Genomic DNA, 27,571 nt, shown 5'->3' with positions numbered 1-27,571 from the left:
ATTAGCTCCCCTCTAGATAATTCCAAAATCTAAGACATGGACTATTATTTAAATTTAATAATGCACAAATATTTGATTTCAGAACATTATTAGTCAGCGTAATTTCTCTCTATACTACAGTTGTTTTCATATATTATTTTTTCATCCAATTAATTGGTTATAAAATGTATTTTCCCCATGAATATTGATGTGCGTAATTCCTGTTGTATCAATTCTTTTTAAATGAAGAATCAGTTGTACCATGTATTTTTGCAGGAATAGACATCTACAAGAAGCAAACAGAAAAACAAGTCTTCTTCAAAAGCTCATCCTGCTTACACAACTCAATAACAGCCTCTTTGGGACAGGGAAAGAGAAGAAATGGTGGACTACAAAAGGGCAATGTGCCCCTTAACCAAAGCCCCTCTATGGACTTGAGAGGTGTCTCTGTTCCCCACTATCTCTCTTCAGGGAGCCCAGGAGAATGAAAGAGACCCTGGGACTGGTAAGAAGATCTGAGTAGCAGAAGGGGAAGGAATTTGCCCACACACATGCCCTTCAGCAAGACCTAGCAAAGAATAGGATAAGACAGGGGAAGCAGACAAATGGCCCTTCATAGGGCCAACCATAGAAGCAAGGAATAGCCAGGTCACGAAGGGGAAGGAACCACTCCCTCCACCGGCTCCTCTATGGACAAGGGGTAAATTCAGACGTACAAGAACAAGTTAGTAATATTATTTTAAAAGGGACACAACAAATCAAAAAATGATTTCCATCTGAAAATTTTGAACCTACTGTTGTTACAAATAACTCTTACCAGAACAGACAAGAACTAGGAAAAAAGAAAAAAAAACCTCTCTCCTGTTTTCTATAGCACCTGTCAGCATGGTATGCAAGTAGTTTTTTAATTTTAATAAGACACAATGAATAAAATACTTCAAGAAGCAGCACTCAACATAGAACTTTGTGCAAAGCAAGATAGCAGGCTCTTAAAACTTTGGTTTCCTTGCCATACAAAGACACTCAAATGTAGATTATATAATTCAATACTGACATTTATTCATCTTGGTAAAATGTGTACTCAAGTCAAACCTAAAATAACAACTTGAGCAGTGATGGCATTTAATGAATTAGCACAAAATCCAACAATTATCTGTCTAGTGCCCATCACTGGGAAGAATTAGAGTCTGACATGACAATACCCATCAGTTGATACAACCCCTCCTTTAATAATCTTCCTTCAAGGTTCCTTTCTTTGTTCTCCATTTTGTTATTGGGTATCATACTGAAAACACAAGCTGTAGGAATCAGGTAGGGTGAATAACACGGATGGTTATATTAATGTTTCACATTGAGCTGCCTTATCACTCTCCTTGCCACACAAGATAAAAATGTGTATTCTGATGTGTCCATATTTTTTGTAATCTTTGGACAGCTGGGAATTGTTCAGTTGATATTACATTAGCATTTTTCATTGACTTCTTTTGGCAAATGCTGTAATTTATAGCATGTTAAGCATTCCTGGAATGTACCATCTCTTTTTGCCTATAAACATGTTATGTGAAGATTTATTGTAAGATCAAACTTCTCTTACTTACTTTCTATAGAACTTTTGCTTACCATCTAATCTAAACCTAAAATCAACTTTGTGATTTACAGAACCTAGTAAAAGCAAAATCAAGGATGCTAAATTAAGACACTCATGCACTTAAGGATGCCCTCCTGCCCCAAGATTTACATCTAGCTCTATAATCCTTATAACATTGATGTAACAGTCTTGTTCCTAGCCAGGCAGAGATGTAGTATACTGTAGAGGCAATAGTCCCAACCTCCAAGAAAAGGGCACAAAGTTATAATTAGTCTTCAGCACCATTCCAAAGGCTAATTAGTAGATTATCACTGATTTTAGCTAGAAAGAAATCTGTCCTTCTAACTATGCCCCACAGTACTCTATACTCTGCATGGGGGAAATAATAGATTTATTTTATAGAAAAAAATAGTATTTCAGATCACAGGGAAACTTCATATTCTTAGCCACTTCTTTGGGGAACTAAGAATTCATTTGGCACATGACAACAGTTGGAACAACAGGAGATGGACCACCCTGCCTTCCGTACCTTGAGGATAACAGCTTCCATTTTTTTAAACTTCCCCCTTTTTCCAAGGTAGGAGTGCAGCAGCTCCAGAAATACCTAAAGAACATATTCAGTAAACTGTGACTTCACTTCCCTACTGATTTACAAATTCTGAAACTGAGGCTGTGACACTCCATGTAGCCCCAATCCCAGAAAAGAATCAAAAGAGCTATTGCCCATGAGCTAGACCCCAAGCAAAGACTCTCACAGAGCTTTATTCCTTCTGCCAGTTATCCTCACCAGTCCTCCACAATGGCACTACTGTTACAACTGGACAAAGGGCTTGAGCTGCTCAATGGCTCCTTGTTTCTTCCCTTCGCTACTGCAAAAAGATCACCAGTCTCTCAGGATTCCATTTTGAACTAATCTAAAGCAAAACTATGTCACCATCACTTCACAATATGGCTTAACTCAGCCCCCTGGAAAGTCTTGCCACTCAAGGTATTTGACACACCACTAGTTCACCAATACTGCCAATCAGGCAGACCACCCACCTATCAATATAAATTATAAAAGAAGAAATAAATATCAAAAACATCAGCCAATGTCAGTTTGGTACAGTCAGTCACCTCCCACAGTACCAAATCAGAAGGACCTTTATATCGATCAACTCTACATCAGCAGACAACAAACTCTAAACTTTCCATGTATTTATCACCAATTAATCGCCTCACTTGGTCTGCATCAAGAAATCTGGTTTATTAACTCTGCAGGTCCAGTACTAGCTCATCTTGTCTGCTCACCTACTGTATAGACTACAGATTCAGGCCCACAAACACAAATCTGGAGACAAAATAGACATTCTATTCTCTCCAGAACTGAAATGAAGTTAAAGCTTAATTGGAAAAAAATGCTTTGAGTGCATCTTCTTTATATGTGAAATCCAGGCACAAGACTATTCCAAGCATCCTATTAATTTACAAATCTCTAGATACCAAAAGCTTTCCAACTGACCTGACAGAAATGCAGGCAAAATGATCGTTAAATTCAGAAGGCTCATCATCATGGGAGATTTCAATATCCATGCAAACTATGCCTCAGATACAACAGCATTAAGCTTCCCATCTGAACCCTCCATCTAAGATTTGTCATGGGTAGTTTCCAGACCCGGACGCACTGCCTGTACTCTGGACCAAGATCCTCAGCCTGAATGTAGATATAAGAAATGTAAGAACTTCCTGGTCAGATAACTGTCTCCTTCAGGTGAAAATAGATATTCTCCCATCACAAGGCAAGAAGAAACAAGCACCATGAATCAACTCTTGCCAACTTCCAAAAACGTACTTATACAAAAAAACCTTACCCAACTAGGAGGCCAACAAGTGGAAGAAATAATGAGCAGTACAAATCCCTGACCGCTAAGATAGACACTACAGCACTGAAGTGCCCCATCCAACTCGACCACACAGACACATACCTTTGGAATGAAAACTCAGTAAGGAACAACACTAGAGTCAATGACAAACAATCTAAGTCATAAGGAACATCTTTAAATGCTACTGCTGTGAATCAGGCAAAACGTTCCTACTACTCCTTAATCCTGTGCCTTACAGACAAAGTCACACCCTACAAAACTTTTCTTTTCTGTAAATTCAAAATGGTTAAACAGCCACTTGTCCTGTCTTAATTTTGTTGAAGTTACCTGTATACTGAATAATTGTGACTACACTTGAACTGTCATTATGGGTGCTAGGAACCAAATTCTGACCTGCGGTAAAAAGATATCACTCCACTGACTGTAATGAATCTTTACCCACTTAAACTAGGTCTCATTATGTAACCTTGATGTCCAACATGGCACACCTCAGTTCTCTCACTAAAGCTGGTACTGCAGAGCTGTCTTACTAGCATGGACAGTGCCATCAGCTACTGTGGATGGTAAATGTGTACTTTCACATGGTACGCACTATAGACTTCTCCTGCCAAAGCTGGTGATGAAAATGGTTGTCTCACTGGTGTGGGAAAGAGTCACTTGAGTTCAAGTTCTACTTGTTTCAGGACACTGAACACTACATGCTTGGATAGGAGTATATTGTCTTCTGGGGTTGACTCAGTCTCTAACATGGTGGCATTTCAACTGAGGACACTGTTTACAGTGCCATTAAAACTGGATATATGACTCCTAAAGTAGTTACATTTATTAAATTTCAGTTATGTCCCATTGTAAGTATAGGGAATATGGCAAGTACCACATTAAGGTACGTGTAGTACAATAAGTGTCCATTTTTAATTGAATGGTGCAAAAAATGTCTTAAATAGTATTTGACATATTCTTGTGTGCTTCTAAAAAGCTACACTATTAAGATATATTGTATCTAAGGCATAATCATTTTTTAAGATATCTTGTGACCAAAAAGATATCTGCTACATTTTAAATAAACTATGAACATCCCTTTTAGTTTAATGTTCTTAATTCAAATTTACTGGAAACACAATATGAAAGTGTTAAACTGGCACGGGAGTAAGAAAAAATGGTTTGAAGAATCTGTTAAAATGAAAAGATTAGAAAGTCAAAGTTTTTTCACTTTGTTACATTGTTTTGTTAATGACAGGCACAAATCCAGACTGTTTATCATAGCAATTTTAAACAGTTTTTGCATTAACTAGTCATAAATATTCATCCGCAAATGTTGACGCATTCACTCAACATTATATATTTACACAATACTGACTTTATAAGACTAAACATATATATAAATACGTTTTACATTTATTTACTTACCAACAGTATCACATGGTTCATCTTTATGTACGCAGAAATCCTTCCTAGAATTGGGCGAGGGGGGAAAAAAGACAAATTTTAGGCAAGCCGTAGTGTTAGATCAGTAATGATTGTGTGACCCATTGCACATATTTTGTATGGCTCAGTGAATAACTGCAAGGCTCCATTAACTCAACAAGGAGCATAGTGAAGCAAATGCTGGAATTAATGAGAACACTTTAATATTAGTTTATCCACAGAGCAGATTTAAGGTTAATCAGGTAACAAAAACGTACCTCACATTTAAACTACATGGGTCATAAATCTTGGTTGTTTCACAATTCTCTGATCTCCTGAAATGTACTTCTAGTCAGTGGAGCTAGCTTTACCAAACTCTAATTCTCTTATGTTTCCTTTTATTTTAAGGAAAAAAATCAGAAATGCTTAAGATTACAACCCAAAGCAATATTTGTTTTATCATTGTTAGAAGCATTGAATTATTGATGGTATTTGTGCTTTTTTAAGAGAATAAAATTGCTAGAAAGAAGCATAATCTGGACATATTCTGGAAAGATTCTCTGCCAGTGCATCTTGTTTTGAAATAACAGAAAGCTTGCAGTTCAAGTCTTGTGTAGCTTCCCTGTAGTACTATATATATAGTAGCTACTATATATCCAGTTTTTATACATGTATCTCCATAAATATCAATGTTTATCTGTGCCAATTCAGACAAGTTTTTTACTCCCATGTTAATAAACATCTGCTAGGAACTAGTCTGACACTATCACATCTATTTTATTTGTTCTTAAAGACAAATGGCTGGTAAAATGGATAAACATATCCAATGGCAGAGTTTGGCATCTTATTAATAAGAGATTAGTATTTACAGGTAGGTTGATGAAAGGGATGTTGATTTTAAAGCTAACTGATGCCAATCTGTTGGTTTTAAAGGGAAATTAGACAAGAGGAAACATTTTAAAATGAAATATGAGTGCTGAATTAGGTATGAAATAAAGTGAAAATATTTTTATATTCAAGGGAAATCCTACAGATTTGCTTTTAATTTATATACACATACACACACACATATACACACACTGTTGCATGTGTTATACCATGGGTGATACTCCTCTATACTTTTGAACAGACTGCTTAGGGCAGAGATGCCTCATATTATTTTAATACTCATTGTATGTAGGTATATATTGCCATATCAATGGAAGTTGGGTAACTCTTGAACTACTCAGTGAACATTTCTGCATAGTGCATTTGCAGCATGCCTGGTTCCAATAGCAATTCAGGCTACTAAACAGTTTCTGTGAATAAGGCCCTTGAGGAGTCTGCACATTTATAAATATAATTTATAAGTTTTAATCTATGCATTTATTCATATGAGCTGACTAATCACTAATTGTTATATTAACCCTTTTGATACCCTATGGATATGCACTCATCCTGAAAAATGACCCCATAGACATAATCCATATATCCTCACATTCCAACAAAATGTTATATCTTTCATTATTATGCAAAAGCCCTAAATTTGCAATTGAGTGTGGCAATCAAGGTGTATTGTTTTCCATTGTCCATTTCTACAATAAAATATTAGTTTATTATGAAAGTCCACCAGGTAATTCATTAGGCAAACAGAATTTTTTTCCAACTATTACCTCACATCTTAGCTAAATATTTTTGCAATGATCAGATGATTGCTAGTGTATGCAAGAGAATTTCTGGTACTTGGGATGGGAGAGGAAGACAACAGAGCTACATTTTTACGAATGCAACTAAACAAAACATAATAGTGATTGGATTAAAAGAAACCAAACCAACACTTTAAAATAAAAATATTTTTATAGTGAAGCCCACTTTCATGTATGTGATTTGGGTGCAAGAGCAGCCTCAAGAGACTAGCTGCACAGGCTGATGAACTTCAGACACTTGATCAAAGCAATATCACTAGGGAGAGAAAGCAGTAAATGAATGCCTTTGAGTTCTCCAGTCCCTTTCTTCTGGATAATTTAGGAACATAAAAGTTAGAGGTGAAAGTAAGGCGGTACGGGCCGGTACGGCGTACTGGTAAAAAGCGGCCACCTGTACCGGCCCTTACTGCTGACTTTAAAGCGCTGCCATGGCAGCACTTTAAAGGACCCTGCTTAAAGCACTGCCACGGCAGCGCTATAACATTCCTGCCCCTTTCTCCTTCCCCCACCCCCGAGCCACTGCCAACGTGGGGCAAAAGGAGCAGCTACCCCAGGGACGGTGATTTAAAAGGGCTCAGGGCTCCAGCTGCTGCGGAGGTAGCCACAGCGCCCAGAGCCCATGGCCCTTTATATCAGCGCTGGAGCCCCAGGCAGTGTGGGCGGGCTGGCTGGCTGGGGGATATTGACCTCCCCCCCAGCCCTGCCCCTTCCACCTGAGGCCCCACCCCCACCCCATACCAGTAAGAGAGAAGTTTTATTTTCAACCCTGAGAAAAGCAAAAAATAGAAGAGAAAACCACCAAGGACTACAGACCCCCAGCATAATCTAGGAACCCATTGAGATGAACCTTGGGCTTGGAGCCAAAAATGATGAAGAGGAAACTAATCAGATGCAGAGGATTCTTTTATTTTTTCTAACCTGCAATATATCATATTAATACACTGGTTGTAACATAATTCTTTGTCTTATGCTATGTCACCCAAGGGACCTATTGTGCTGTTAAGCAACATGGCAAAACCATAAGAAATATAGTACCTATGGTCAAGCTTGTGCGCATATGTATCAACAGTCTGAGGACCTAAGCTCCTATTCCCCTGCTACCATCACACCTCCATCTCCCCAACCATTATTATTAATTGTTGTTGCAAGCAGGAAAAAAGGGAGAACAGATCCTTGAATGTAACAGAGACAGAAGATTACAAAAATTTTAATTTTCCAATGTCTAAAGAGCCTTTTGTTTACTGTATAAATTTATTTTTATATATGAACAGGGATTATTTTCCCTTTTTGTCTGAACTATGCATCCCAGAATTTCACTATGGGAGTTTGGGGAAACTGTTATATCTTGGAAATAAACAGTTCTTGGGTCCTAACTAACAATGAAAAAATGTAACACATCCTTTAATTTCCAAGAATGAGGGTGCATTACATTTGAGAACAGGCCCCTTGGTAAAGTTTTATGATGCTCTAGATATACCTATAAATGACTCATTCAGCAGTTGTTTCCTGATTCCTGTAGGAAGCCTTTACAAAGAATGTATCTGTGTTCTCCATATGTGTGTTGTCATCATTGAAACATGTTTACTTGTATTGAATATGTAACAGGCTCTCCCTTCTCCCCACTCACATTTGTTACATGCCAGCATGCTCAAGCACAAAAAACAAGAGATGACATGGTCCCTATGCCAAATATCTTGTGGTATAAATAACTCATACAAAATGCATGGGAGGCCCAGAGAAAGGTACAATCATTGATATGATTTGTTTGCTTTTCTTTCTCTCTCCTTCCCTAGGTATAATACATCAGAGGACTAGTGTCCGCATACATAAGATGTGCACAAAAATTTTCAGGGACAGAATACAAATAAATAAAAATAAAATGCTCAGATTGATAAGGGGCATAAGAAATACATTAGCTGCAAAAATTACTCTGTAATAAAGTTGAACAAAATGATCACTAATTGATCATGTTTATCAAATAGTAAGTCTATTTTTAAAATCCAATAAAAACAATAGTTCTGACATTAAAAAAACATTCAGCGATATCAGTGAAATTCTGCTCATTTAATAGTTACTTTTTAAAGCTTTTACTTTTTAAGCCCCACAATTATCTAAGTAAATAAGTCACCTCATGTGAAGTTTATCACTCAAGACTCTAATCCTAGAGCAATTATCATGCCCCAAGGAAGGAGAGATATAACATGTATGTTTTGCCTTAAAAAAATAGTTTTTATAATTTAACCACCACCATTGCATTCTTCAATTTACACTCCCACTTGATTTCATTTCTGATAATGATGATATATTTTGCCTAATTTAAAGAGCAATCGAACATTTGAAGACTGGAAACTATAGTAAAGTTCCACTCAAGTCTCTTCTCCCATCTGTACCAAGCATGCAACTTCCATTAATGTTAATAATGATTTAGCATGCTTATGGAGAGGAGAATAGTCCCTTGTTCAAAGTGGAACTTTTATGAGATTTATGACAGATTTTCAGGCTTAAATAAGGTGACTAATGGGACAAAAGAAGCTTAGGCAGGAGCAGGCAACTACTAGTCTGTCATTTTAATAAATTATACTTAACTTGTAAACTTTTAAACCCATTAAATATAGCATTATAGAAGGTCATTGGGGCAATGCAAAGATTAAATATCCCACTTTCAAAGTTAAAGCCTCCCATTATATTGGAATCTTTTGTTTAAAAAATATACATATAAAACACCAGCAGTTTGATACAGAGCAGGGATGCATAAAAGAGGATGGGGAATGGCAGCAGAGGAAAAATATATAAAACCCCCTCAAATCTAATCTCCATATATAGTTTTGTGCCAAGCTGCCATTTTTAGATGTATTTAACTTTTGTGCTGTAAGCAGACTTGTCAACAAAAGTGCAGTTAGTATGTCTAAATTCAAACTGGTCGACAGTTTCCTAACAAAATTTACACAAGAAAAATAATAATCTTAATCAGCCTACCAAATCTTCAGAATAAAACTTCTGAATCATCTCTTATTTTCAATTCTCCTAACTTCTAATGTTTCAAGCTATGCAAAGTTGTAAGAACAGACACTGAGCTGGGTTCTTTATGAAAGAAAAAGTAATGCCACTACTAATTCTTTTTGTTCATGTTGATTTCGGATATTAGGAACTATGGGACAATTGCCCAAGCAACATGTTTTCACAAGTCACGTGGCCCTTATTAGCTACAGTTACGATTAATAGACCCCTTCATGGCAAATATTTTCACTATACTAGCAAATGCCCTATTTTGGATCTTTGTGTATGACTGGTGACAAGGTTTCAAATATTCTTTTCTTTCTGTCTATATTTAGGCAAAAATTCACTATTTTGAACTACAAAATTCACAACTGTATCATTAAACCAAAATCTGCATTTTCAGTTAAAAAAAAAGTTCCATCCAAAAAATTTCACCCAGCTCTAGTTCTGTTTTATGCAAAAAGTCTGATTAGATGATCATAATGGTCCCTCGTGGCCTTAAAATCTATGAATCTATAAATTTGATGTAGGTAGGTTAATATGTGATGAGTCACTAGGAGTGGGAGAATATTCTAAGCAGAATATGTAAAGCTGTTATAGCCCACTCCCTCCATTCGAGAGAAAACATGAATTCCTCATGAGTTCTAATCCTAGCCTTGGTGCATATTCTCCTAAGTAGATTTTGGTAAGTAATTGGACCCACTGCTTTAGTTTCTCGATAATGTGGAAACAGTAATACATACCAACCTACAGCATGCTGTAAGTGTTGTGAGGATTAATGTTTCAAAAGTATGATTTTGTATCAATTATCTATATTTATAAAAAGTTGCCATTTACTTTACATGAATTAAATGCCTATTATTATTATTCCACTTAACTAGAAGTTCTATCCTATATAACTTAAGGTGAAATCTTTTTAGATATTGAAGGCAAGTACAAATAATTTTCTAATCAAAGTCAGTTGCAAAGGAAAACTCCAATTTTTTAAAAGTATGCTGTACAGTAAGCTAAACAAAGGGTAGGTTGGTATATGGATCATTGGCTCTCTGCATCTACCAATTAAGTTTCTGCTTATGTCACAAAAACAAAACTATGTGGACAATATTAGTAGGTAACAGTACTTTTTTATTTAACATTTTTTCTTTCTGTGTGTATACAGAAGCTCTTCTAATGCACATTCAGACACATCACAGTACATTGCGTTGCACAACAGCCAGCTGTGGATTGGAGCAGCAGCTAAATGTGGTACATCATTTGTATGGTACTTGAGAGGTACTCAGATACCTCAATGTTGGAGCCACATAAAATCCCAGGCATACAGATAGTAACTGTGGATCCCCTGGGCCTTCCTCTGTCCTGCCTTCAATTCCACCCTCCATGCAAGCTTATATTCGGCAAGGATGGAGACATGACGATAATGCTCCCTAAACAACCACTGGATCTGGGTTCTCTCAGTGCAGCCACAGTTGAAGACTTAAATAACATGGTGTACCTTGTTGCATCAATGTGAGTTTTCTTCAAAGAGAAAAAATATTTCTGTATATGAAAATCTTTAAAATGATGTGTTAATCAATTAAGCGTACATCAGATTGTTTTAACAAGAGGGACCTTAAAGCAATTTCTCTCTTAATTCTTAACCTCTCCTTATAATAAAGCCCCATTCCCATCTACTTTTTTTTAATCCCCTTTTCAACACACTTGTTCTCTCTCTTCTTTCCTTCTATGGCTTTACATTAAACATGTAATTGTTTCATCAGAATAAGCCTTCCACTAGAAAAATAGAACCAGACAAAAACCATGCACTCAAGGAGGACTATTCTAAATGAAAGGAAACTAATCCATTTGACAACATATCTATTGTAAACACTACAGCCTATTTTGCCCATGTAGAAGATAAAAGTGTGGTAGAAAAGTTTGGTATATAGTTTCATACAGAAACCTTTGTCATGAAGAAAAGCTAGATTGACTGATTGTTGAGTCAAAGAATCTAAGAAACCATGAAAAGTGAGGCATACACATTTCTGTGAAACATATAAAGCCATTAAAAAGTCTCTCTAGAAATCTGATACTCAGTATTTATTTTTAAGTCCTTTTGTGTTTCAGAACACACAGAGTTTATTGACCTGCGAAGAGCATTGTGTCCCCATTTCAAAATTCTGTGACCTGCTGCTCCATTTTCATGCTTTAGAAAGGAAAGGGCCAACTTTTAAAAGGCCTGCTACAGAAACAGTTAAATAAGCTATAATACTTGGTTTCTACTTAAAGAATATAGAGTAAACAGTTGGTGTTCATCTGTCTAAATATTATTTCTCTCAGTAAAGCAGGTCTACTGTCCAAGGCTGTTTGTGAGTTATGACAAGGGAGCCTGTTCTGCGTTTGTAAAACAGAATGAAACTCTTTGAACTAACAAAACACACAAGTGTAGCCACACATGGGGTTAACAATACCATAAACCTTGACGATGTGCAGAGGGAGTCTGGATTAGCAAAACATTCCCACAGTCAGCAAGCCAGGCTGGTATGATCTATTAAAGCTAAAGCAGCCCTGAGATGAGAGGTAGTATGGTCCAGTGACTAGTACTAGTGAATGGAACTCAGGAGGTCTAGGCTCTAATTCTTGGCTCAGATACTGACCTGTTATATGATCTCATTCAAGTCACTTTGCCACTCTATGCCTCAGTTTCCCCAAAGGGATAATGATATTTACCCCTCTACATAAAACACTTTGTAATTCACAGGTAAAAAGTGGTATGAACTAAGCAAATTATTATTAAAAAGAAAATCAGAAAAATCAAGACTTAAACAGGATTATCTGATAGAAGCATTTTACAATATAGAAATACATCAGAAGTCACTTCACCCACCAATGAACTGCAGCCAGGTCTGGGTCAAACACAGCTACTGCAGGCAATACACTACAAGAGCCTGTTTGTCCCTGCCTCTTCCTGAAGCTGCTGCTGGCAGCTTTTGCTGCCAGAAACATGAAGGAGTCGAGGGCCTGGGTGTGAAGCCCATATTAAGGGGAGCAGTTGGTCAAGTGAAAGTTTTAGGTTTCAAAATGACTTGGGCTGTGTGGCATGGGCAGACTGATCTCCAGAAGTTCTCCCCAGTTCCTGCTTGAAACACTAATACTGCTTGTTGCCTTCAAGGATATGGTGGGGAAGAGAGATCTGTCAGAGGCCACTGGGGCAGTCCAATATGTTCTTTTTTAAAGCTATCATATAGTTGCTAATTAACTCTTGAAGCATTTGCAACAAGCTTTGTTCTTCAGCCCTGCTCTCTAGTTCTGTTCATCAGCCCTGCTACCAACTGCTGTGCTTCCCTACTTATCTATGCCTGGCAACTCTCCATGTCCCCTCTCCATTCATTCTTCCCCATTACTCGCACCTTCCCCATATCATCTAGTCCCATGCCCTGCCAACACACTCACAGTTGTTAAACCCTGGGTTTGAGTCTCAGTCTGACAGGCTTCCTTAGATCTGTCAGACTGGGGATGCCTTTTGATGAGTTTTTGGAAGCTTCTTAGATGTAGTCTTATTAGTATTACCATAGTAATAGGAACCCCAATCAAGGATCATTGTGTTCGGCAGTGTACAAACATTTAACAATGAAAACAGTCTCTGACCCACAGAACTAACCTAAATGACCCACAAAACTGGGTGGGGCTAGGTTTGGAGGATGAGTTTAGTATGGAGAAGTTTGGATGAGTGTAGTATGTAGCAAAGTTACAAGGGACAGGTCTCTGACAGCTTAGGCTTCAATTTCTCCCACTTTCCCAGCTCTCTCCATAACCTCTTTTTACTAATGCAGTAGATTCTGCTTATTAGCAACCTCTCAGTTCCTAGCAAAAAGTTGCTATTTTCCAGATATTGCCAATAAGCAGAAGGCTCTGTTTTCAGGGGGATGCATAGAAATAGGAGCATGGAACAACAATACACTGCAAAGTGAAATTAACAACTTTCAATTCAATACAATGCTCTAAAAAACCCCCAACCAAACATGACACACACTGTATAGTATACCACAGGGCTTAGAGCAAATTTAGGAAGTCTCACCTTGTTGTGTCTCACAAAGAGTATAGTGGCACACAATTCTATAAAATAAAAACTTTTTAAAAGCACCAAAGAAAAAAAAGTTTTTCTAAAAACATTTGTCCAACACCCACTTTTTACGGTTTTTCACCTCCTCCTGTAAATCTTTTTCAATTTTGCAAGCAGCTTCATCACTGTTCTCCAAGCCACCATTCTGGGATATCCTGTAGATAATGTCCACAAGCAAAGGCTCTTTGAGTTTGTTTTCCCAATGCACTATCCTCTTGTGGGTCAAGAGTAGCCTGTGGGTGCTTTACAGCCACTACTGTTTCCAAAAGTCCTGTGTCAGTGAGCACACCTTCCACCTGCAAATGACTGTTGAACTCGACAAGGGCCTCAAATTCCTCTGCTCTTAGCTCTTCAGGAACTGAAACATCAGCCAGCACACCAGCCACCAGGCAGCATTTTTAGCGGTGGATGCAAACCCTCCCTTTCTGAAGGAGTTTCTTCTTCTGGGGCTCAGTGGCCCATGACTCCCTAGGAAGATCAAGTGCAACAGAGCTGTTGTTTAACAACATCCATTGTTCATAAGTGTGAGTCAGCATGAAGAGAGGTTTAAGACCAGCACAGTAGGGAACTTTGAAGTTTTTGGTGTCCATCAACTGTGTTAGGAGGCAAGAATTTTAACAATGTGTGATAGCTCTAGATTAGCTGAATGAGCTGGGCAATTGTCAATCAGCAGGCACACATTGTAGTCTGATAGGACAGATCCCTGTTCCAGATCTGTAGCCACTCTTTAAACAACAAACTAGTTATCCCGGCATTTGCTGAGCTTCAGTAGATCCTGGGCAGCTCTGAGTGGTCCATCAGGAAATGTGGGCACTTGCTCTTTCTGATCACCATAAGAGTCTGTTTCTGTCTCATCCATGTTTGCACAACACAGCAGTGTGATACGGTCCATGTCTTTTTTCCCTCCTGCAAATCTTCCTTCCAGCAAGCCAAGGCTTCTGTTGGGATAGCCCTAGTAGAAGAAAGCGGTCTTATCAGCACTGAGGATGTCAAATGGCTGGAACTCCTCTAGAATGATGGTAAGGTGTCCACCCTCCATTTAGCAGTTGTCAGAAAGTCAGCGTCCTGTTTCTTGCCTTGCTGCTTTGATGAGCGATGTGCCAGGCTTTCCACAAACTGAGATAGCCATCTGAAGGGATGAACTCCTTCCCCTACTCTGCCTCCAGCTGACTCATTTTCTGTTTCAGCATTGGCCCAGAGAGTTGAGTACCTTGGCCAAGCTTATGCTGGAACCAGAGCCACAGAGCTTCACCAGCCTCTGCCTGCTTTCCACTGCATTGACACTTGTACTCCTAAGGTCAAGCATCAATGCAATGGAACAACATTGTGGTGTTCTCGTGCCCCCATAAAATAAATGAAATGAAATAATGGACTTTGAGATACCAAACTTCTTGGCTACTCGCTCGCACTTGCTTAGCACCAAGCTCAAGTAGGGCATCCAGAATCCAAACTTTATTGGCAAGAGATATGTCATTTCAAAATCATGGAACACAGAAGAGGTGCTCAGTTGTGCATGGCCAGAGCCAGGAAATTGATTATGTAGGACCTCTCCCTCCAAAAAAAGTTACTAAAAAGCAGCATGCCTTTTGCCAATATCCAAATTCCATTATCATCAATATTAATGGGATGGGATTGTTTGCCATTAACAGCAATTCTGATAACAGGCAACATCTAAGCTGCCTTTGGATTCTGACCTGTTGGGATAATTCCAAGGAGACTTTTACAAGCCAACAGATATAACATCACTGCGATGATCCTGAGCTATGAACACTGAAAATTACTTGTATGTATATGATTCCTTAACCATTCAATAACTCTCTTCTTTTCTTAATAAATTTTTAGTTAGTTTACTAAGGATTGACTGAGAGCATGATATTTGGATAAGATCTAAAATACAGACTGACCAGAGGGTAGGGTAGGGTAGAGTAGGGTAAATGTCTGATCCTTTGGTATTGGTAGAACTTTAAGAATGGTGAACTGGGTTTTCAGTAACCTATCACTATATTAGATCTGTTTGCTAGATGGGAGCCAAAGGCTGGAATGCCTAAAGGGGGCTATGTTTGGCTTCTTGTTTACCAGTGTGGTGCTATAGAAGCTCCTTTGTTACTGGCTTGGTGAATCTAATTATAGAATAAACCACCAGTCTGGGGGATTTTCTGCCCTATTTCTTGCAGTCTGTCCTGAGTGTGGCATTCTCAGTCTGGCCCATCCAGGCACTCCGTCACAGAGGTTATTCTGAATAAGGGGATGTGATGGAGCAGAGAAACCTCACACCAGCACAAAAGGGGTTAAAGAGAGCCTATGGGCCCTGTTAGCCCCACTCCGCTAGACCTGCAGCCAATGCCAGTCGTGCAGGGGGAAGAAAAGGAGAGAACCTGGATCAGTTCACGCCTGATAGGCTGGGCTGGGCAGTTTGCTGGGCGGGAAGATTTCTGACCCCAAATGAAATCACTCTGGAAAATGAAGAAAAAGTCTACTAGAAAAGGAGAATGAATACAAAGTAGGGGATAGAAAGAAAGAAAGAAAGAAAGAAAGAAAGAAAGAAAGAAAGAAAGAAAGAAAGAAAGAAAGAAAGAAAGAAAGAAAGAAAGAAAGAAAGAAAGGAAGAAGCAGATGATCATGATGACAACATCTGCAAAAAAAGCAAAACTGAGGAAGGAAATAATAAACCAATATGTTATAATTGTAAGATTTCTAGCCAAAGAAATAAGATTAGGTGACATTAATTCTGTGAAAGTAGTTGACTGGATTTTTTTTTAAAAGCGTAGGGGATATAATAAGAGCCAGAAGACTGTGAAATGGGGATCTTTTCATTCAATGTGAAGACAAAGAGCAAGCTGATAAACTGCTAAAACTTAAGACGTTAAGGAAAGTTAAAATAAATAGGCAGCTACCAAAGTATTTGACTGAAATTAAGGGGGTAATATGTGGAGTGCTATTAAAACTGACCAATGATGAGATAACCAAAAGCATAGGAGAAGATAAAGTGTTAATAATCAAGTGAGTAATTAGTAAACAAGAAGAAGAAAGCAAGCCATCAACAGCAGTGCTGATTACACTAACAGGAGGGACTCTACTTGAGAAAATAACACTAGAGTTTCAGATATCCAAAAAAAAATCATATATCCTCCCATCACCAAGTTGTTATGACTGCTGACAGTATGGGCATGTAGCAACTGTTCGTAAAGGGAAAACGAGTTGGAGTAAATGTTGGGGAGACCATTCCTATGAAAACTATGTAGCAGTGACAAGGATCAAATATAGTAACTGTGGTAATAATCACAGTAAGGCATGTAGAGAGTGAATTACAGTAAGATAAGCTAGAGTGATACAAAAGCCAAAAACTGTTAGCAACATATGCAGAAGTCATAAGGAGATTCTCAAAGCATCTAGTTGAAAAGGAAGAGAATCGCCACAGGCAAAGAGGAACTGCAGACACAGCCTCTTTCTATAAACAATATGATAAAAACTGTGGAAGGAATAGGTGATGATATACTAGTAGCGGTGAAAAAATAAATGTTTATTACATTTATGATAGAAGTGAAATTGTACATCACAAACATGGGGAAAGAGAAAAAAATGAAAATTATAGCAAGGGCAGCACAAAAATACTTAAAAAGAAAAGGAGTACTTGTGGCACATTAGAGACTAACAAATTTATTAGAGCATAAGCTTTCGTGAGCTACAGCTCACTTCATCGGATGCATTTGGTGGAAAAAACAGAGGAGAGATTTATACACACACACACAGAGAACATGAAACAATGGGTTTATCATACACACTGTATGGAGAGTGATCACTTAAGATAAGCCATCACCAGCAGCAGGGGGGGGAAAGGAGGAAAACCTTTCATGGTGACAAGCAAGGTAGGCTAATTCCAGCAGTTAACAAGAATATCAGAGGAACAGTGGGGGGTGGGGTGGGGGAGAGAAATACCATGGGGAAATAGTTTTACTTTGTGTAATGATTCATCCATTCCCAGTCTCTATTCAAGCCTAAGTTAATTGTATCCAGTTTGCAAATTAATTCCAATTCAGACACACCATACTGGCCACTATGGATGTAGAAGCCCTCTACACCAACATTCCACACAAAGATGGACTACAAGCCGTCAGGAACAGTATCCCCGATACTGTCACGGCTAAACTGGTGGCTGAACTTTGTGACTTTGTCCTCACCCATAACTATTTCACATTTGGTGACAATGTATACCTTCAAATCAGCGGCACTGCGATGGGTACCCGCATGGCCCCACAGTATGCCAACATTTTTATGGCTGACTTAGAACAACGCTTCCTCAGCTCTCGTCCCCTAATGCCCCTACTCTACTTGCGCTACATTGATGACATCTTCATCATCTGGACCCATGGAAAAGAAGCTCTTGAGGAATTCCACCATGATTTCAACAATTTCCATCCCACCATCAACCTCAGCCTGGACCAGTCCACACAAGAGATCCACTTCCTGGACACTATGGTGCTAATAAGGGATGGTCACATAAACACCACCCTATATCGGAAACCTACTGACCGCTATTCCTACCTACATGCCTCTAGCTTTCATCCAGATCATACCACTCGATCCATTGTCTACAGCCAAGCGCTACGATATAACCGCATTTGCTCCAACCCCTCAGACAGAGACAAACACCTGCAAGATCTCTATCATGCATTCCTACAACTACAATACCCACCTGCTGAAGTGAAGAAACAGATTGACAGAGCCAGAAGAGTACCCAGAAGTCACCTAATACAGGACAGGCCCAACAAAGAAAATAACAGAACGCCACTAGCCATCACCTTCAGCCCGCAACTAAAACCTCTCCAACGCATTATCAAGGATCTACAACCCATCCTGAAGAACTACCCATCACTCTCACAGATCTTGGGAGACAGGCCAGTCCTTGCTTACAGACAGCCTCCCAATCTGAAGCAAATACTCACCAGCAACCACACACCACACAACAGAACCACTAACCCAGGAACCTATCCTTGCAACAAAGCCCGTTGCCAACTCTGTCCACATATCTATTCAGGGGATACCATCATAGGACCTAATCATATCAGCCACACTATCAGAGGCTCGTTCACCTGCGCATCTACAAATGTGATATATGCCATCATGTGCCAGCAATGCCCCTCTGCCATGTACATTGGCCAAACTGGACAGTCTCTACGTAAAAGAATGAATGGGCACAAATCAGACGTCAAGAATTATAACATTCAAAAACCAGTTGGAGAACACTTCAATCTCTCTGGTCACTCGATTACAGACCTAAGAGTGGCTATCCTTCAACAAAAAAGCTTCAAAAACAGACTCCAACGAGAGACTGCTGAATTGGAATTAATTTGCAAACTGGATACAATTAACTTAGGCTTGAATAGAGACTGGGAATGGATGAGTCATTACACAAAGTAAAACTATTTCCCCATGGTATTTCTCCTCCCCCCACCCCCCACTGTTCCTCTGATATTCTTGTTAACTGCTGGAATTAGCCTACCTTGCTTGTCACCATGAAAGGTTTTCCTCCTTTCCCCCCCCTGCTGCTGGTGATGGCTTATCTTTAGTGATCACTCTCCTTACAGTGTGTATGATAAACCCATTGTTTCATGTTCTCTGTGTGTGTGTATATAAATCTCTCCTCTGTTTTTTCCACCAAATGCATCTGATGAAGTGAGCTGTAGCTCACGAAAGCTTATGCTCTAATAAATTTGTTAGTCTCTAAGGTGCCACAAGTACTCCTTTTCTTTTTGCGAATACAGACTAACACGGCTGCTACTCTGAAACAAAAATACTTGTACGTTAGCAATTTGTCAGTGGACTGTATTCATGCAATTCTGAATGAAGTTCATGGTGAAATATGACTAGTATGGGATATCACAATCTTTTGCTGGATTGCACAGAGCTTGACTGAGAATTTCAATGACAATGTAACAAAGGGATTAATAGCAGCAGTTTCTGTAAAGTACCCCAAAACTACTCACTTTTATGGTGGAATAAGAAATGCAACGTGACAGTTAAAGAAAGGAACAAAGCCTATAAAAAGCTAAAAATACAATGAACAGCAAAGAGTTAATGAAGTATAAAAGTAGTAAGACAATAATACAAAAAATAATACAACACAATATAAAAAAATCAGAGTTGGAGGAAGTACTGCAGATGAATAACTAAAGATACCAAGACATCACAAATATACAGGCAAATTAGAAAAATGAATTGGATTGAGACTAAAGGTAAACACATCCCAAGTCTTATTACGTCTGGCAAATAGTTAAAAAGTTCTGATAACGAGGAAGCAGAAGTTTTTGCAAAAACTTTGAGAAGTGAGAAATGATGAAAATCAAAGCAAAATTTTCCACCAGATTTAAAAAACATTTTTTGAAAGAGAGGATTTTTTATGCAGCTGAGGTAACAATGAAGATACTATACTGAATGAATGGTTTTGTGGGGGAACTTTAAAAAGCTATTGATATCAGCAAGAATACATCCTCGGGTAAAGATAATATATGTAACATAACATTTAAATATCTGTCTAAAAGCAGTTTGAGGGTTCTCTTGGAATTATATAACACTATGTGGGTGGAGGGGGGGAGGAATGATATCAGTAGGGTGAAAACATGCAGTAGTAATTCCAACACAAAAACCAGGAAAACTGTCCACAAAACTGGATGCCTATAGACCAATTGCCCTTATGTTCTGAGTAAAATTATGGAGAGAATGGTGAGAAGTGTTAAATACTTGCAGATGGGTCCAAAAAAAAACAGGTGTGGGGGAGAACAGGAAGAGTAGGGATGGCAGATGTAATAATTCCCAGTTTTGGCATACAATATAAAAGCATATCATGACAGTCAAACTAGTAGCAATAATCCTAGAATTAAATTGGATCTGGGTAACAGAGTTAGTACAGATGAGGATACATATAGCATTAGCTTGGATCTTAAAGGCTATCCCTATAGGGATAAAAGGGAATGAAATGTAGGACAAACCAGCTAAAAATTCTGTAAGAAATGGAAGAATTGACAGAGATATACAGCTGAGTAAATAGGAATTCAAAAGCCTACTACAGAAACATTTAAAAGAGAAATGGCAACAAATTTGGATTAATGAAAGAAGATGATGATTTTTTTTGTACTGTGCCCTAGAGTTGAGGGCCTGGATAGGAGTAGCAAAGTGCTTTTCTTTAGAGTACTAACTTGCCATCGTGGCTTAAACAAAACTCTTTTTTCGAACAAATAGACACAAAGATTGATTATATGCTCTCTGTAAGGTGGAACAAACAACTAATCACTTTTTATAGGTATAGAAGGGCTTTGAAAAAGAAAGGGAAAAGCTTTTTGAGGAATTCAAAGTCTTCAGGTAACAAAAATTACATTATGTGATTTAGTAGAAACGTCAGGGAAATGGGTTATTATTAAAAAGCATTGTTACACTACCTGAAAGACAAAGGGCAACTTGAAAGAATATAAACAGCTAAGTATTAAGGAATTATTGTTGGCGGTGGCTATACACTATTCAGTCAAGTCTGATTCACCATAAAAAAGAGAAGATAAAGAAAAAGAAAATAAAGTTCAGGGCTGACTGGTGAAGAGGCAGGAGGTCTCTGTACTTAAGGGGAGCTTCACGACAAGCCTGACAGCCAGGACAGCTGCCGGGGGAGAAGTACTGCTTCCCTGACCAAGAGAGACCATTGACACAACTGGGGAGCACCCGGCAGTGAGTGAACTTTACTAGTTGACTTTAAGGACATTGTGGGGCTAGGCCTCTCTACCCAGGCCCACTCCAAGCTACAGACAGTTTGGATTATACGGGCCACGCCCCAAATTGAAGGGACAAAGGTAGGAAGGAGCCCAGGGCAGCAGGCTTAGTCTCTGTGCTGGGAGAATTCTGCTGATGTTGATTTCCACAGGGCCCTGGGCTGGGACCCAGTGGAGAGGGAGGGTCCTAGGGTTGCCAATTTTAGTTGGACATATTCCTGAAAGTTTCATCACATGACATAATCTTTCATTAAAGATTAATCTTTAATTCTGGGAGACTCCAGGACAATCCTGGAGTGTTAGCAACCCAAGCAGGGCCCAGATCCACCTACCACACCCCCTTAAGATCTGAGGCTCAGATGAGCCCGTGGAGGCCAGAAGATTCCTGGCCTAAAGTCAAGAATGAGGCACCTCTGCAACCCAGGCAGAGAAGTAAGGAGATTGAAGTCAGGTACACTAATCACTCGGCCTCCTGGCACACTATCACAGGGGAATAGTGCTATGTTTAATTTTTAAATTAGGCTTCAACCTGACCAACTAGCACATGCTAAAGTATACCTTGCCTTACCTCCACTAGTTTTAGAAAATGTTAGTTAGACTGTGCTAGCTAACATCTTTAAAAACTCTTTCCTATTCTAGTCAAGACAGACCTCAAGTGTTATTCTCCATTTTAGAGGAAATGGAAGTACAGGGGGGTTAAGGTCTAGATTTTCAAAAGTATTTCAGTTACTAACAATGCAGATGGGTGCCTAGTGGGATTTTCAGAAATGCCCAACCAGCTAACTCCCACTGAAATCAATTTGCTATCCATAAAAGTGTCCAATCCCTTTTTGAATCTTGCTACATTCTTTGCCTCAGTGACTTCCCATGGTGATGAGTTCCACAGTTTAACTACATATAGAATGAAAAAAATGTTTCCTTTTACTGTTTTTGAATTTGCCACTTTTTGAATTTAATTGAATGTGTCTCCTTGTTCTTGTAATATGAAACAGGGAGAACAGAGGCTCCCAACCAATCCGCTCTATACTATTCATTATTATATGTACTATTATCGTGCCTCCTCTCCTTTCTAAGGTAAACAATTATAAACTTTTCTCTTGTCTCCTCATGGGAGTTTTTCCAAACCCCCAATCATCTGTGTCACCATTCTCTGAACCCCCTCTAATTCTGCAATATCTCTTTAGAGATGGGGTGAACAGTACTGCATCAGTAATGTAAATGAGGTGACACCACTGACTTTTCTGTATTATTCGCCATCCTATTCCTTATGTAATCTAACATCTTGTTTGCTTTTTTTGGCTGCAGATGCACGTTGAACAGAAGTCTTTATTGAGCTGTCCACAGTGACACCCAGGTCCCTCTCCTGAGTTTATACAGTAAATTTAGCACCTCGCACTGTGTATGAATAGTTTAATTTTTTTCCTCCAAAATACGTTACTCTGCACTTATTGACATTGAACTTCACTTGCCAACATGCTGCCTGCTCATCTAGCTTGGTTAGGTCGCTCTGAAGTTCTCCACAGTCCTCTCTTGTCTTGATTAACCTAACTAATTTCTCATCACATCCACATTTTGCAACCTCGCTGTTCATCCTTTTCCAGATCATTAATATATTTATTAAACAACAACTAGCACAGTACAAGTACTAGTACAGAACCTTGAGGAACCCCTCAAAAATATCTTTTTGTATAATGAAAATTGACTATTTAATCCAACTCTTTATTTTTATCTCCTAGTCTATTTTTGGCCAATGACAGTATTTGCCTCTTATCTTGTGATTACTTAGTTTCTTTAGCAGCCTCTTGTGAGGGAACTTGTCAAAGGCCTTTTGAAAATCTAAATAATGTCAACTGGTTATTAAAACATTCAATGAATGCTAGCAGATTATAAAAACCATGCTGGTTAGACCCTCTCATTCCAGGTATTTAATTTTCAATGATCATTTTAACCAATTTTCCAGATTCAGATTTAAAACTTACTGGTCTGTTATTCTCCAGATCACCCCAAGGTACAACATGTATTACCCCCCAAGCCTCTGGAACAGTAGCTCTTTTGAATGAGAGATTGCATATTTTGGTAGCCTCTCAGCCACTTCAAACTGAAGCGCTCTCAGAACTCCAGGATGTATAACATCAGGGCAAGGTGACAAATTGCTTTTTATATCATCAATTTATTCCAGCACCTTTCCTTCTAACAACTTGATCTCTAATAATACCTCCCTTTAATTACTAGAAAAGAACAGAAGAGAAGGCTGTCATCACATTTCTTTCCATAGCTAAAGCTAAAGCCAAACTGTATCACCTCACAAGACAATTGAACTTCTCTAACTCTACAGTGCTGCCAAGAAGACATCAGGCTATTTTTTTAAGAGACTGTTTTTAGAAAATATTACCTTGTGATCAGTATGGCTGCATCTACTGATGACATATCTTCTCCCCAACTTGTTGACATTTCTAAATGTATATCATTCTTCTTGCCAAACTCCTCATGTTGCCACTTGCAGAAACTCTCCAGCATTTTTTCCCCATGATGCCCAATATACATATCTGCCTGAAAATTGAATTGCTTGTTTTATTATGTGAACATGTAAATCACAATGTATATTTCTTTCATCTTTTAATTGCCAACGTTTACAAGTTATGAGATAACAAAGCTGAGCACAACTTTCACCCAAATATCAGAATTTCCTAACAATGCCTTACCCCACAGTTAGTCCCAATTACTCATGTGAAACTATTATAATAGATTTAATTCTCTGCCATGCATTGTTAATCTATAGTTGTCTAGATATAAATATATTTCTGATTCTTTGTTTTTCACTTTTATGAATTTATTCCTGTAGTATATATAAGATAGAGTGTACAAAGAAAAATGTTCTCAAATAATTTTACAAATATAAGCACATGATTTGTCTCAGTTAATAAAGATATTCTATTTTATTTGTCATAAAATATACATGGCACAATTGTTTTAACTTCAAGAACAGAAGCCATCTTCATTTGACTTTAATTAAATCAATGCTGGTGAAAATTACGCCCTCAGATACATACAGTGGAGCTTTTCACCCATATTCTTCTCCCCATATGTGCTGATCTTCCATTGATACAAGCTGTAGTTCATTGCATCTAGGGAGAGCACTGATACCAAGATCCAGTATTTGGATTTGAGGGATCCTTTTTTCCTGAGAGGATTACTATATGTCCAAACAAGAAATGCTTCTTTAACTACTAGCCTAAGTATAATTTAATTTATTTAAATGTATAAGTTAAAAATCTCTCTTATATGGATAATAATATTCTATTTTTTATTTTTGTGAACTCTAACTAAACTATGCAAAGCTTTCAGATACTTTGCAAAATAACAAAAAGTCCACATACTACTGCTTTAAAATATGATAAGGGAACAATATGTAAGGGGACTGTTGCCCCCTTACTAACATTCAGTGGGGGTGTTTTGGTTGGCTAGCTCCCAGTACTAAAAGGGGAAGGGTCTATGGGAAATCAGAACCCTGAGACTGAGTCCCCAGGAACAATGGGGAGAGGCCAATACTCCAGCTCAGCCTGAACGACAGGACAGGCAGGTTAATCAGGGAGTCAGGAGGCCAGGGAGGTCCCATCCTCCGTGTGAGCTGGAATTGCCTGGGTCAGACAGAGTGGGGCCAAGCTAAGGAGAAAGCAGGGGCCCAAGCTAAGCTGGGGAGCAGAGCTGTGTCAGATCCAGAGGGATCGGAAAAGTAGCCCAGAGAGAGTAGACCCTGTCCTGGGAGCAGAGCTGCAGCCCCAAAGCCAGAGGCACAGCCCAGAGAGAGCAGACTTGCCCTCGGAGCAGAGCTGCAGCAACCAGAGCCAGAGGGGCCAGAAAAGCAGCCCAGGAAGCAGGTCAGTGCTGGGAGCAGAGTCACAGAAGCAGCCTGCAGAGCAGACCTGTCCTGGGAGCAGAGCTGCATCAACCAGAGCCAAAGGGGCCAAAGAAGCAGGCCAGGGAGCTGGCGGCAGAGTAGTAGCAGCAGCAGTGCAGAGACAGAGTGGTGGAGCTGGGGCTGGAGCAGTCCGGAACTGGGTGCAATGAGCAGCTGGGGAGAGCGAGGGGGACCCTGGGCAGCGGGCCCAGCACAGGGAGACGCCTCAGCCAAGAGGCTCTGCAGGCCAGGCTTGGATCGTAACCCCGACAGGGCGCGGGCAACACTGGGAAGAAGGGTCCTACCACTTAGAGCCTGAGAGCGTGTGGCCACCACCAGAGCAAGCGTCCAACCCAAAGCATCCCTGCAGCACAGCCAGGGCCTGAGAAGAAGGCCTGGGACTTACAGGGAACAAATTGTGAACTCCCCTGACATTCCAGAGACATTGTTTGTGATGTTCCCTGCCACAGAGCGGTTGACGTGTTTCCTTTAACCTTTCCCATTTTTCCTTATTCTTTTTAAAATTAATTGTTGTTTAAATAACTTGCATTTGCTTCAAATTGTATGTAATGGTCCGTGGGTCAGAGAAGTGCCCAGTGCAGAGAGAGTACCCGGAGTGGGGACACCCTAGCCCCTGTCCTAGGTGACACAGCAGGGTTGGGGGTCAAGCCCCCCAGGAATCCTGGGCCCAGCCTTGTTGGGGTTACGAGGACTCTGCCAGACAGGAGAGTGGAAGGGGAGTCCTCAAAGGCAGGGAGGCCACTGGGTAAAGGAAGTGGGAGTGAGGCTCAAATCCTTTCACTAGCCCACTTCACCGGGGTAGTGCAGAAGACAGGAAAATTCCCCACAGTAGCAGGACTATTCCTCCGCTTACAAATAGGTCACTCCAAAGAATGACCCACATTACAACAGCTGATTCATCTCTTCAACAAGGGAACAGGATTTAAAAGATGAGTTCTAAAATGATGTCTGAAAGACATATCATGAAAGAGTGGTGCTATACTCTTGTTTTGTTTATGATATGACTGACCTATATCTAATTTTACAACTAACTATAAGCTTTGAAACTAAAAGGATTTTGCTTTCAGAGTGAAATATCCACATGCACAGGAAAAAAAATAGCTGATAATGGACTGAAGTTTGTAAATACCAGCCAATTTCAACAAAGGATAAATTATGAACCTGGACTAAGAAAAAATCATTTACAATTTTTGGGTTACTTGAAAGCCATATATACCCTCAATTTTGAAATAAACTAGGTATGGGAATTGTCTATCACTGTGTGTATGTATAGCACCTAGTGCTACGAGCTCCCAATTTTGATTGGGGTCTCTCGCCACTACAAATAAATATTATAAATATAACAGAGAAAAATTATCAGGGTGTTATAAGTGATGAGTATTCTATGCCTTAATGAGGCAGCAAGCAACATGTCCCTACCCTTCTATTCATTCTACAAAGTCTTGTCACAGAATAAGACATATTCAGTACTTTCTTACTGGAGTCTCATGAAGTAGAACAAGCTTAGTCACTCGAAGAGTCACTTGAATTCCAAGGCTCTTGTGCTGGAAAAGGTTAAAAACCTTTAAGAAAAAAACAAAACAAAAAAATAAACATGAATGCTCACATTGGAATACATTACAGCCTTAAAAAAAACAAATCTCAGAATTTAAGGATCTCTTAATTTTGTAGAACTTTGACTTGACATTTGAATTTTCTACACATTAAATATAACACAATACTTAGATATTACCATTTTTGAAGTGTGGGAAGGAGGAGACAGATAGGGGTTATCCAGTGTTTGATCCAAGAATCCTAAAAGGGCTCTATCTTTTTCCAGATGACCTTGACAGAGCTATAAAAACTATCGCCCATTTCTTCAAACACTTCCACATGTACATAATGTTATGCCATGAGTCCCATTGAGAAAAATGCAGGACCGAGGCTAAAAGTGAGTAACAGATGGCAAGAAGCAATAACTCACAGGGCCAAACAGAGTAGTCGTGATTAAGTTTTCACCCACTCTCCATTTCATGATCCTTTATTCTGTGATTTTTTTTTTCTTTACATACTGCAGTTACTAATTTTCACTGCCTTGTGGATCAAATAAGTGTGTTGCATTCACATTCATTGCTGGGAGGAAACATAACTTTGTCTGAGACTGTAAGATTGCTTCTTCTCCAGCCACCAAGAAGATCAAAAGATCCTTCTAAATGAGAAGAGTCACCTCTTCATAATGAGTTCAGATCAGACTCTTGTCCTAAGCATTCAACCTGAATATAGTTCAAATAACAATATGGGTTTC

General features: G+C 39.1%; 1 protein-coding gene across 1 annotated transcript in view; it reads right to left on the bottom strand.

The window, feature by feature from the left end:
- Positions 1-27,571, bottom strand: part of ADAMTS19 (ADAM metallopeptidase with thrombospondin type 1 motif 19) — a 286,395-nt gene that overhangs the window by 191,135 nt on the left and 67,689 nt on the right. Inside the window, exons 5-7 of the mRNA XM_038403950.2 lie at positions 26,766-26,849; positions 23,761-23,918; positions 4,837-4,880 (exon numbers count right to left, since the gene is read on the bottom strand). Of these exons, the coding sequence (XP_038259878.1) occupies positions 4,837-4,880; positions 23,761-23,918; positions 26,766-26,849 (286 nt within the window). The remainder of the gene's footprint in view (positions 1-4,836; positions 4,881-23,760; positions 23,919-26,765; positions 26,850-27,571) is intronic.

Source organism: Dermochelys coriacea, chromosome 5, assembly GCF_009764565.3.
Source record: "Dermochelys coriacea isolate rDerCor1 chromosome 5, rDerCor1.pri.v4, whole genome shotgun sequence".
In the NCBI taxonomy this organism is placed as follows: Eukaryota; Metazoa; Chordata; order Testudines; family Dermochelyidae; genus Dermochelys; species Dermochelys coriacea.
The sequence above is the reverse complement of the archived record's forward strand: the minus strand, read 5'-3'. Positions and strand labels throughout refer to the sequence as shown.